The sequence below is a fragment of the Ictidomys tridecemlineatus genome (genome assembly GCF_052094955.1).
Source record: "Ictidomys tridecemlineatus isolate mIctTri1 chromosome 12 unlocalized genomic scaffold, mIctTri1.hap1 SUPER_12_unloc_4, whole genome shotgun sequence".
Taxonomy (NCBI): Eukaryota; Metazoa; Chordata; class Mammalia; order Rodentia; family Sciuridae; genus Ictidomys; species Ictidomys tridecemlineatus.
In genome coordinates, this window is record NW_027520962.1 from 772,430 (window position 1) to 786,092 (window position 13,663).

General features: G+C 33.8%; 1 protein-coding gene across 10 annotated transcripts in view; it reads right to left on the reverse strand.

Moving 5' to 3' along the window:
• LOC144372321 (E3 ubiquitin-protein ligase RNF217-like) overlaps positions 1-13,663 on the reverse strand; it is a 196,411-nt gene that overhangs the window by 74,942 nt on the left and 107,806 nt on the right. For 2 of the 10 annotated variants that reach the window (XM_078035701.1, XM_078035700.1), the window contains exon 4: positions 11,366-11,518. The exons of the other annotated variants lie outside the window; for them this stretch is intronic. In XM_078035701.1, the coding sequence (XP_077891827.1) occupies positions 11,381-11,518 (138 nt within the window). In that variant the 3' untranslated portion in view covers positions 11,366-11,380. Of the gene's footprint in view, positions 1-11,365; positions 11,519-13,663 lie in introns of those variants that run through there. 10 annotated transcript variants of the gene reach the window in all.

Here is a 13,663-nt window from a genome sequence, read left to right on the forward strand (position 1 = left end):
GGTGTATGTCTCTGAGTCCAGCTCATTTTGCTGTGAACCTAAAACTGCTCTTTTAGAAGTAATCTATTTAAAGGAAATAAAATAATTATCCAAAGCAGTGATACCTTCTAACATCAAAGCCTATGGAATTGTGTCAAGATAAAAAAAGAAGAAGAAAAATAATAAATTAAGACATCACATAACTAAAGGAATAATAAAGAGGCAAACGAGGTACATTGGAAGTAGACGCACCCTCAGTGAAGTAAAACAGAGGAAATAGTTTCATTCTTCTGAAATTCTCCTTCCTGCCTAATTTTTAAAGTAGCTAAAATTTAAAAAGGAAGCTAAAGTTAAATTAGAATTAAAATAGCTAAAAATAAAAGAGAAAACGGTACTAGATTGAAGAAAGTACCTGTTAGAAAGGAAAAAGGAAGTTAATATTTCATTGGTTGATAAATCTGTTCAATGTTCATGGGATAGTAAGAAAGAAAAGTTCTGCTATGACAAAAAATAAATAAATATGTAAACTGTAAGTCCTATGAGAAAAGGAACTACTTTTCATTCACTACTGTATCACCAGTGCCTATGATAGTGGCTGACATAAATAAATGTGTTGAATGAATAAATTGTTTCATAAATCAGAAGGTTAGAGTTAAGAAATAGATACAAGGTGACACAAGGAAAATCACCAGTGACAAAAAATATTCAGGTGTATCATTCAGGATTTTCTAATTGCTGTAATAAATATCCTAAATTTCTAGTGGTTTCAGCAATGAATATTTATTTATTATTCCCATAATAATCTGACAATGATGATGGGGCTGGGAATTGTGGCTCAGTTGTAGAGCGTTTGCCTAGCATGTGTGAGGCACTGGATTTGATTCTCAGCATTACATAAAAATAAATAAAATAAATGTCCATTAACAACTAGAATCATCATCATAATCATCATCTGATAATGAGGACTGTGGAGGTAATTTGGTTCCACATAGTAATTTAGAAAAGTTTCTTTTGTCTATTGTGCCTGTCACTCCTAGAGCCTCAGAGTCATCCATATCCAGCTGTTGACAATAGGAAATAAAATGCACAAAGGATCACAAAGAAGTTTTTTAGGGGCCAGGTTTGGATGAGGCATCTGTTAATTCTGCCATGCATCAGAGGTCCCACCTAACTGCAAGAGACCCTGGGAAACATACTCAAGGTGTAACCAAACAACATTAACAGCATTACAGAGCATCGAAGAGGCAATTGCAGGTATAACAAATACTTTTCTTCTGGATCAATGTTTGGGCCTGGAGAGAGAAAGACAGAGACAGAAAGAGACAGAATCCAAAATTAATCCAGGGAGAGAATCTTCCTTGAGGCCTTCTTCTTGTTAACTTATGATCCTACAGAGATATGCCTTCTGGGAAAAGAGAAAAATCAGACCTATCTTGATCTGCCCAATGGGAAAGGTGGAAAGAGCTGCCTTGCTAAGCAGATCAGAAGAGGAAATAATATCAAAGAAGCCATCTCTACTAGGGTGTAGCTACAGACAGACAGGCTTATCTGCAATCAGGTTCTTCATGCAGACCCCGAGCAAGGATTCAGTGCAAGAAATTTTCTAAGGATCTACTAAAATGTAAAGGTGATGTGACAAAGGAAGAATCCAAGTTAGAGAGAAAACTCAGGTGAATCCCAGCTTCAGCCTGATCCTGCAGTAAAATTTCACATGATGGTTCCCCCATCTATAAGCAACAGAAATGGACTTTTGTACTTCTATACCAATCAGTCATTCTCTATAAGATTCCCTGAGAGAATGTAAAGTCTCAGATATTACTGTAGCAATAAGTGCTTGGCTACAGGCATCTCTAACCAGATGTACTCCCAGAAACTTCTAGCTATTTCAATAGACATGGTAGAACCAATAGTCCAAGGACATTCCTCTGAAGAATATTATACGTACCAATAATCAGCAGCAAAGCATTTTTAAAATGCTGGAAGACAAACACAGAGAACTACCAAGAAAGACTGAAGAAAATTTAAGTAAGACAACAGTGTCTACTACAGGCCATCATACACAAAGTCTCTCTGTAGGTGAGTACAACTATTCTAGCCCTTATGAAGCCTTCACAAATGATGTTTGAAAAGCAATAACCACCAAGCAATCAGAAATTAACAGGCATATATGAATGCAAGATAATATGGATACATAAAACAAACACTAGAAATAGATATACACACACTTCAAATATTACAGTCATCTGACATCATTTTTGAAACTACTGTGCCCACCATAGTTATTCATGTTTAAAAATAGAAAGGAACACTTGGAAAAAACTACTGGAAAGAGAAGACTATAAAGAGTGTCATAGGAAATTTAAGAAAGAACTAAGAACTTTTAAAAATTAAAAATTAAAATAACGAAAATTTAAAACTCAGAAGAGAAGAAAGAGTACAGAAGATAAATTATGAAGAGAAAATGACTAAGAATCTTCAGAAGTAATTGAAAATAATGATCCACAAATTCAAAACTCCCAGAGAATCTCAGGCACAATAAATAAAAGAAATTCAATCCTTAGACAAATTCTATAAATGAAAATGGAGAGATTACAGACACTTAAACTGACAACTGACTTCTGAACATCAGCAATGGAAACTAATAGACAATGGAATGTCTTTTCAAAGTCCTGAAGAGAAAAATTGCAACCTACAATTCTATATCCAGCAGAGGAAAAAAAGATCTTTAAAGACAGAATATAGAGACATTTCAGAAAAATACTTAAAAAGTTCATTATTAGTACAAGTTCTTGGATTCAAATGCTAAAGAATATTCTATGAGCAGTGATCCCAGATTGAAGGTCTGAGATACAAGGAGGTAAAAATGAATGAAAATGTATGGAAATTGTAAATGAATACTGATTGTACAAAGAAGTGATAATTATGTCTAATATGGTTAAAAATAAAAAGGCATTATTGCCCAATACAAATAACATATTAGTCAAAGTTATAACAGTATTCTAAGAACATGAATAAAATTTCTTAACTTCATTTTTTCATAATTTAAACATTCATTTTATAATTTTCAAGAGTACCTTCTATAAGAACATAAATAGAACATATAAAAACACCCAAAATTAGGAGGATAAAACAAAAAAATAGCAAAAATAAAAAGGGAAGAACAAACATAAAATTTATATAGAACATACATAAAATAAAAATTATAAAATGTCAGTAATTATGATGAATACAAGCCAATTATACTTCAATTAAAGAAAAATTAGGTGAGAAAAATATGAAATCTAACTATATGCTGCTTTCAAAAATGCATAATGTATAAATATATAGAAAAGTTGAAAGTTAGAGATAGCATAAAATGTTAATAACAAGAAATATGATACAGGTATATTAATATCAGACAAAATAGAATTTAAGGGAAAAAACATTCCTAGACTTAAAATTATTACTGCAAAACAATAAAAATAGTCAATTAATGAATAAAATGAAATAACTTTAAATTTATGTGCATTTAATTGCATATCCTATAAAAACTAAAATAACAGAGGAAAAAGAAATATTCACAATTTAGGGAGATTTCAACATTAAGTGATTGACAAAATACATTGATAAAAAAAATTAGTGAGTATATAAAAGACTTGAAAAAAGCAGGGTTAACCAAATGAACATACAGAGAATACTATGCTCAACAATTGCAGAATATATAATTTTTTGCAAATATACATACACCCTTATGAAAATAGACCAAAGGACTGAGATCACAGTATGTTCTTGGACCACAGTGAAATTAAGCCATCAACAACACTAAAACAATCATTTTAAAATTCTCAAATATTTGGAAATTAAGATAGGTATATGATAACCATATGTCATAAAAAATTAAATAGAAATTTTAAAACAATTGGAGCTAAATAACAGTTAAAAATACCAGACACTGGGGGGGTGGGTTTGTGGCTCAGTGGTAGAGCACTTGCCTCACACATGTGAGGCACTGGGTTCAATCCTCACAACACATAAAAATAAATAAATAAACAAAATAAAGGTATTGTGTTCATCTACAACAAAAAAAAATAAAAATATGTCATACACTGAAATCTATGTGAAATATCAGCCTTAACATGCTTCTATTCATAAAAAAGCAATGTCTACAAATGTTGGTAATAAAATGGGGGAAAACTTGGAGTAGGAACAGCAGAAATCAATGAAACAGAGGACAAACATACAAGAGAAAGGAAACAAAGCCAAAGTTGATTTTTTGGATTGATAAGAAATGGCACAGATAACCAAGCAAAGTAATGAAAAGAAAATCAGTTCAGATGATGAAGACATCAAACAGATAAGAGAAAGTTATAAGCAGATTAATGTTTATATGTTTGAAAATATAGATGAAATGGTCACAGTGGCATGCATGGCATATTTGACACCCAGAGCAAATAATTTTTAACATCCTCTTCTTGTTTTCAACAAAATTATTTTCAAGAATAAACGTATAGGGGCTGAGGTTGTGGCTCGGTGGTAGAGCACCTGCCTAGCACATAGAAGCACTGGGTTCAAAGCTCAGCAATGCATAAAAATAAATAAATAAAATAAAGGTATGTTTCCATCTACAATTTAAAAACTATTTTAAAAAAAGAATAAACATATAATCAAATAATAAAAATGTGGAAAAAATATTTTCTGAACACTTTCTTTTATCAACCTTGATGTGCTAGTCATCACAAATACATCAAAAAAGGTGTTTTTAAAATTTTTAAAGGGATGAAAGAAATCAGTAGATTAATACATTTCAATTGCCTTAATGTATTTTTAAAAGCAAAATGCCTGTACTTACATATTGATCAGTCACAGTAATGAATACAAATATCACAATTCCTTTTTTTGAGCCTGAACCTCTACAAATTTGTTAATTACTTCATCATAGTTGATCTTCACACATGCCTGATCATAAACAGTCCTAACCAGATGTGTCGATCTATCTTCACTCAGAGTTGAGCAAAAAAAAAAAAAAAATACTTTTTAAAATTTATTTTAATTTTTGAGAAGTATTTTTCATCTAAAGGAACAAAGACACAAGTCATTACAAAAAGTTCTGAAGACAATGTTAAGGTAGGCTGCGATTTATAAAAATGGCACCTCAGAAATGGCAACACTGTCCATGCTTTACTTTCTCTAGGATCCACTCTAGTCACTTTCAAATGCCTCTACAGATGTTTGAAAGCTCCAAATAGTCACCAAAAATGTCAGAAGTTTTGTAATTCAAGCTCCATGTCTTTGTTTTTCCAATTAATGTGCTCTTGTTCATTTCTAATCTACTATTTAACTCAGGAACATGTAGTAATCAGGGGTGAGAGATATTATCAGACCAACGCAGGAAAGCACTATTAATTCCCGTCAAATACAAATTTACTTTCAAAACGAAGGTTGCAGCCAAGCCCACATGTCAAGAGCTAACTGTACAATTTAACATTTAACTTTCACATAAAAGAGAATGTTTTAAAGAGTGTGTTTATGTTTACATGTACTTAATTTTTTATTTTATAATTTATAATTATTTATATTATTATATGTATATGTTTTGTAGATGTAAAATTTACATATATTATGAAAATGGAATTAAAATCTTAGCCATTGTTTTAGAAATTAACCAACAAAAGATTTGAGCCAGGGTAGTTGCTTGGAATTGTTGCTCGCTATCCATTTTTTTTCTTTTTAACTCTTCTCTGAATCTGTTTGAGACCACACCTTCCCCACACATTTTTCTCCTGGGTTAACTCTTGATTAATGCTCAACAAACTGTGAGGTCTCTGATCTAAAAGTGGAGGCATATTTTGAACTAATGTTTATACTGGATCCCAGTTCAACCCTAACTTGCTAATGCCCAATTATCCAGATTTTTAAATACAAGCCACAGGAAAAGGAAAAAACTTAAAATGTCCCTGCAATAGAGCTTCCGTATTTCGTGTTTATTCATTCAGTAAAGAACTGTGGGATACCCATTATGTGACAAGCACTGAATTAAGTGCCAGGAAAGTGTGGGGGGGTGAGACAGAAATGGTCCTTCTTTTCTTTATGATTGCAACCTAGCAAAATGGTGTATAAGGCAAATAGAACCCTGAGATGATAGGTCATGTCTGATTTTTATTAAAAATTGCATTTCTTACTTCATTCCATGGCAGGTTTCAAATAAGTGAGTCCTGAGTTACCCAGAGTCTATACTGTGCTTTCCTGGGACAACCTCCCAAGCAAAATTAAAGTTTGTCAATTTCATGCCTTTAATTTTCAGGGATTTTGCGCTGTTTTTCTTATAAGTTTTTAAAAAAATCTTCCTAGTCCCCGTTGTCCTTTATTTTACTGACCTCAATTCTTTACCCCTCCTGACTTTGTAATTCCAACTACTAGAGGACTTTTACCTTAGCTCAGCCATGTGATCTGCTTTGGCCAATGAGAGGTTAGCAAACATGGCTAGAACAAAAACAATGTGCTTGCTTGCACTGATGCAGCAAGGAAGAGGACAGGTATCTGGAATAAACCTGGATCCACCCTGCAACCTGCGGCCATTAGCCCACCTCAGCTGATGGATACATACGCCAGTGAGATTAAAGGTTTGAAGACACTGAGTTGGGAATGTTTTGTTACACAATAGGTTGTTGATGCAGTCTCCTACAATTGGCATAAACATCCCCAACTCTGCTCCCTAAAATTCTACTAAGCCTCCCTGTGGAATCCAAACTAAAAGATGACCATGCTTTAATTTTAAGGAAGCCTGACCCTTGGGGAACTATCAAAAATGGGGTATTTTTACTAACAGATTGAGCTGTCCCTCTGTCCTCTCTGTTTGGTAAAGCTGTTGTCTCAATTCCCTTCTGCACTGTCTTTAAGCAATAATACAGGATTCTTTAAAACTCTTTCTTAGAACAGTACTGAAAAGGAAATTTAGGTTTAGAGCAACACAAGTTTCCATTTAAAGTACAGCTCTGGTGTTTATTAGCTGTGTGATCTTATGCTTTAGGGTAATTTAAAGTCTCTGAATCTCATTTTACTCAATTGAAAAATGAGGCTATTACCCATCTAGAACTAAATGATACTATCTATGAAAATATTGACTCTGGGCTCAATTGTGGGATTCAATTAAAGTCATTGAATGTATTTAATTTTGTTTAATATTCTTTTATAACTATTATTAAGTTATGGGTTTTTGTTTTCTATTCTTACCACTCTTTACTATATCTCAGAATTTGTCAAAATTGAAGAATAAAAATAGGCCCTTCTTACACTTTCTAGAAAAGTTTATTTGAAAAAAATATATTCTTTATATCATCATTTCAAAATCTCAAAGGAAATCATCATCTTTGGATAAAGTATGTCAGAGATTTAGAGTAAAAGTGAAGCTAGACATAATTTCCCCCTCTTTTACCTCATGAAATAATGCAAAATTAATAAATCAAAATAAGGGCAGCAAAAAAATCATCAACACACAAGCATCTACAGATTTTTAAAATGGTGACCAAGAAATAAATCAAGTTTATGATGTGACTCTGTCAGTACCTAATGCTACCCTCAGCTCCCAGTAACAAAATTGGGGGGAAAGGTGAGATAAGGTTCTAAGACTTTCTCCAATAACTTCTATTCTGGATGCAGACTGAGAGCTAAGCCAAACAAATATCATAGCAAAACTCTCAAGATAAAAGCCCCTACCACCCAGAGAGGAAACTTGGGGTCTCACAAGAGGAGGAAAATGGCCTTCCAAAGTCCCATGCTGAATTTCAAAGATGATCTGGTGCCTGTGAGTAGCATCATCCCTATGAAATGGTCACACCATAACCAGAAGGTGCAAACACAAAACAGGGCACTTCACCAAATCCCAGAGGACAGCCCGGAGCCCAGGTCCTGCAAGCAGAACTTGCCTATAGCTCCTGGAGATTCTCCTCTCCCCCCCCAGCTCCTGCCTTGTGCTCTTGGGGAAATTGAGAAGTGAATAAAACTTCAGTGGGCTGGGGATGTGGCTCAAGCGGTAGCGCACTCGCATGGCATGCACAGGGCGCTGGGTTCCATCCTCAGCACCACATAAAATAGAATAAAGATGTTGTGTCCACCGAAAACTGAAAAAAAAATAAATATTAAAAAATTCTCTCTCTCTCTCTCTTAAAAAAAAAAACACTTCAGAAGCCCAGCCCCTCCAAACTGCAGATACAGAGAAAACATATCTCAATTACAGAGAAAAGGGAGTCAAGGAGAATTTAGTCCCATTCAATCATAGAAAAAGGTGAAGAGAGCTGCCCAAGTAACATGAAAATTATATATATATATATATATATATATATATACACAATTATATATTATATATATGTACAATTATAAAAATGTACCACAGCAGAAGGAACCCAGCATGCTGATAGCCTTGTACCCATTTTAGATGAAAATTTCCTGCTACCAATTTGGACTTTAAAGGAACTTAATCAAATCATGAAATCAAGGCCAGAGTTGTGGCTCTGTGGTAAGCACAGGTAAGGCACTGGGTTCAATCCTCAGCACTACATAAAAATAAATAAATAAAAATAAAGGTATTATGTGCAATTACAATTAAAAAAACATATGTCTTTTAAAAAATATCATGAAATCAATAATCAAGAGTATGAAGGCAAAATTAAAATCAACAGAATGAGACCACAAGAGACACTACACAGCTATGAAAATAACCTGAAAACCAAAGTTACATCATTAAAGAACTAATAATCCAATAACTAGACCTGACAAAACAATGAATCGCTCATCAGGGAATGACATTGAGATAATAAAAAAATAAATCTCGGGAAGGAAAGATGAGTTTCAAAACTGTTACAACATAATAGATATGGAGGGTCAAGGCCATTCAGCCTAGGAATTATCTATAAAGAAAAGTCTGGGTATTGCTTTCTAGACTTTGTTCAGTAGCACACCCTTCTGTAGAAGTAAAGTTTGCCTTGCTGAGCTACTTATGAGAACGTGTTTGATTCCTTGAGGGACCCTGTTATTCCTAACAATTTTTTTCACAACCTGGGGCTCCATACATTGTGTAGGGGTTATGAGGACTCCCTCCTCAAAGGAGAAGCAGCCCACTGCCATGGCCACTTCAGAGGGGGGAAAGAAATTGCAATCTCTGAGGCCAATAACAGACCACAAGTTGAAAGTGGATCAGTAATGCAAGGAAAGGGCCAAGCAAGGACCTTGGTGACCAGGTAACTCCATGCATGGACAAAGGAAGGAAAATCTATTCTCAGGAAAGAAGTATTTCCTTGGCAGTCAGGACAATCTAAAGATTGTGTGAGTGTGACCGAGACATGAGTACAAGAAACCTCCAAAAGGGGAGCAGGGTTGAACCTCTGTTCTCAAACATGAGATCATACCCAGGAGAACAGGATGGGTAGAGTGCAAGAAATCTCCAGTAGAGAGGTTGAGCCTCCAAATAAAAACTCTAGAGAAAGAGAATTCTGGCAGGAGAACAAGACACAGGAATAACCCTAGATATCCCTCTGGGCCTTTTGATAAAATATTGGAATAATATCCTATGATGAAAGGGAAAAAGAAACCAAAAATGATGAAACACTGTTGTTTAACTTGGATTCAATGAGCATGCAGGAAGTTTGGGGTGTACAAGAAATCTCCAGGAAAAATTCTAGACCTGGGGACAGGGAAAGAACATGGAAAGCACAGGCCTTCCCATGTCTGAGTCATTCAGGGTCTATTTTAATTTCTAAAAGCTTAAATGTGATAGCATTTTTGGCTTCTACCTCTGGGGATTCAATACTTTGTAAAAAGCTATAAAATCCTTGTTTACTGTTTTGTGTATTATCTGTGCACACTTGTATATTATATGTTGTATCTACATATGTGCTGTGTCTATATTATGTACATGGAACCAAAATTAGCATATAAATAAATGCATATTCATAATTTTTTAAAAAAGGAATGGATCCAAATGCCCTTCAGTTCATGTGACTTAAATTGGTTAAATAGATTTGAGGAAAGGTTTCTTTAAGACTACTCCCAAGTTTTCTAGATAACCAACCAATCAAGACAGCACTGATTTCTATAAAATATTTAAAGTGCAATGTCCATTGCTTTTAAGGATTTTTCTTTGGCAGGAATAACTGACTTAAAGTGTTAACTAAACTTGTCTGACACCTTGGTTTTCATGAATAATCTAAGTTAGAAATGGGTAAATTAGTTTTAACATAAATGAGATTAATCTTCAAATATGTGTTGGTGAGAAAAGATATCTGATTAATTTGCAAAGTTAAGATACTAAAACATCAACTAAGTATAAATTCAATAACTTGGCTTCTTGAATTCCATAAGGTAATATATATTTGGGTCTATTAAATGTATTTTCATATATTTTTAAAAGATTTAAAATTGCTTGTTTCTAGATCTTAACCTAAAAACAAGCTTAGTGAGTTAAAATTCTAACAGGTGTGATTCTATATGCAAAGAGTACAAAAAGTTTCAGCTGTGTTTCAATTAAAGTGCTGTAAAAAGCTTATTAAAAACTAACTTGTCTAAATTCAGAAATTTTATAAGGATTATTTCAGAATGTAAATTTAAGAAAGAGTCAGCAATTGATAAAAGAGAGAGATAAGAAAGTTATAGGTAGGAAAATACATTTTAGTATGGAAAGTTAGAAGAAAAATCTTTCTGGATGAGAAAGTATTTTATACATTAGACAAGCTTTTAGTTGTGCATCTACAACTAAAAAAAATACATTTTTTAAAAAAGAATGTCTAAGTTGCACAAGGTTTGTGGAAGATAAATCTCAAAAAGTTTTTGTATATGATTAAGGTGGCTATAAGTAAAGCAGTCAAAGTCATTTAAGTTTTTTTTCCCTAAGGTTAACCTTTAATATGTTAATCCTCAATGATTAGAAATAACAAGGACTCCTTAAAACATTGATCTGCTCTTATCAATCAAGATAATTTCTGGTGTCTGTTAGGTTTTTTTTTTTTTTTACTTAGGGAAACTAAATCTTGAAAGGATTAGGGATTGTACCTATTTCAAAGTCTTTTAAATTACTAATTTATAACAAGTTAAATAAACAACTTTTATGAGTATTTCTGAGAACTGTTTGAGTCTTGTCTGAGTTTTAATGTAAAAGACATGTGTAATTGTGACCCTAGCCATAACTGGCTTCTCTGCATATTAAATGTATTCATGTTCTTCAAGAATATATGCCTTTTAAAATGTAAAGCTCAGAAGAGCATTTTACCAAGTTGGTGTTATCCAAATTAGAATTGTCTGTAGCAATAGTCTCCTTCATATTTATATAGAAATAACCAATTTGGTTGGTATTTATGTCATTTTAATGTTTTGTAACTGGATAAAAGTAACTTGATATCAATAAGTTATACACAATTTTGTGTTGTTCTTCACACTAGGATGGGAATTTAAATGTATTTTTGGAAGGTAATAAGGAGAGTTGGCGGTATCTCTCCCCACATCGATAACAAAAATTAGTGTTACACTGTGAACATGTCATGTGGTCACATCCTTCAGTTCTCTGGATGTGGATCTGTATTGGAGAAAGAGGCAAAGAGAAGAAAAGATTTTTAAAGTTTTTAGAAAGTAAAATCTAGCAACCTTTATTGGAACAACACAGCTTTTACCAAATTGGAAGTGTCACATGGCATCCCTTAGGCATCCAATTTACTTATAATAACACTCTGCAAGTTTAATTTGTTACTAAGTACTTTTGTGTATGGAAACTTCAATAATTTTTCAGGTACTCAAGTTGTTGGCTTATTTTGATCAACCTATAAACATACACTGCCCATAGAAGATTCATTCGTCTTTCCAGGCACACATCTAACTCAATGGGCAAGAGAAAATTTAAAATGCTGTGAAAGTATTTTTATCTTTTATTTTATGCTATGACCAGCAAGAATAAGGTGACTCAGGGGGAATAAGACAGGAGAGTTTTCCTTAAAAGAAACGATTACGTAAAAATTTCTGTGAATAAATATCAAGGAGCAGAAATTTCTCTTTGCTCAAAGAAATTGTAACAAATACACATGTGTATGCAATACCCTTTCGCTACCTAATATTATTTGTAAATATGTTGTTCATAGGACTGTGAAATGCCTTCTATGCAATTCAAACCTTCTCCTACTGTTGCAGTCAAGCTTCGTGTAGCCACAGCTTCACCCATAATGTAACAAGGACATTATTTTTGGACAGTCCATATACTCAATGTGTAGTCACTGTTTTAAGCACTCCTCGGTGCTTAAGATCATGTTATAATCAAGATATTGATCTTTTTAGGTATAACTGGACTCTGAGTCCTCGTGGATCCTGTATCCATGGATCCTGGAGCCATCTTTTATTCCAATGTTACCCACTTTTCCTGTTAGGAGAAACATCATGAAAGAAACTCTAAATATACAACAATATTATTTCATCAAAAGACACATACTTTCATTATACTGCCTAACTCTCGTGAATAAAATGGGATCACCTAAAAATACAGTTTCACCATAGAGTAGGCACTTACTACATTCAAGGGCCATCTTAACTCATTAATATATATTTGCAGTGGTGGCACTGGGTTCTCATTCCATTATATAAAATGAAATATACCACACACAAAAGTCATTTGCTTAGAAATTTCATTGCAATTGTTCCCATTACCATTTTTACTACTATCAGCTTCTATCCATGATGTTGTTTTGGGATTTGTTTGTCAGTGAATGTTTTAATGCAGTTGGGAACTTCACCCTTCATACCAGAGTCAAAACCTCCAGGAGTTATCTGACTCCTGTCAGTAAAGCTTAAATCCCAATCTACAACATGACACATTTAATCTGAAATTATGCTCTCCTTCCCCTAATGCACACTGCAGTTCTCTGAACTAGCAGAAATGGGGTTAGAATCACATTTTTAAAAAGCTGGTCAGTGATGTTAGAGACGGGATAAAATCATCCAGGTAAAAGAGATCTCTGAAAAGAAAAAGCTAAGAGATGAAAATGATTGCTCATTTCAAAACGTAACTTATTTTATAGGTGTGAGCATAAAAATTTTGGAAGTTGTTATCTCCAATCACATGCCACATTTGTTTTGTGATTAAACTGCAATTTAAAGGAATTTTAAAAGGACTCATGAGACTAAAATAACAATGGATATCAATGATAAAATTTTCATCAGAAAAATACACACACATGTGAATTTATCTATCATATCCTAATCTACCTACCAATGAGTTTCTAGGTGAATCTGAGAATTTTGAAGAATAGGTAAGTAGAGGGCAGCCTATTACAGGCAAGCACTGGACACATGGATAAATGAATGAACCACAAAAGAAAAGTCAGCGGAGTGGCCAGCAGGACCTCAGGTATCCAGAATTGTTTTGTGAATTGTAGGTTAACTGCCCGCTCTCTCCAGTGACTCTGGGCAGGTAATTCTCAGCCCCACAGGAAAGCGGAAAGAACCTGGGATTTGACTTCCAGTGGCCTGTGGGTCAGTACTAGCTCATCTAGCTACTTAAAATGAAGTCACTTACTTCCCCTGAGTCTCAGTTTTAATGATGTTCCTCTCATGAACCCATTGTTTGGCACACCCAAGTCAGATCATTATAAAGGGTTCTCATCTACCTTTATCCACCTAAACATATGAGAAATCAAATAATTAGGTAATATAACTACAGACCTCTTCCTTGCCAGGT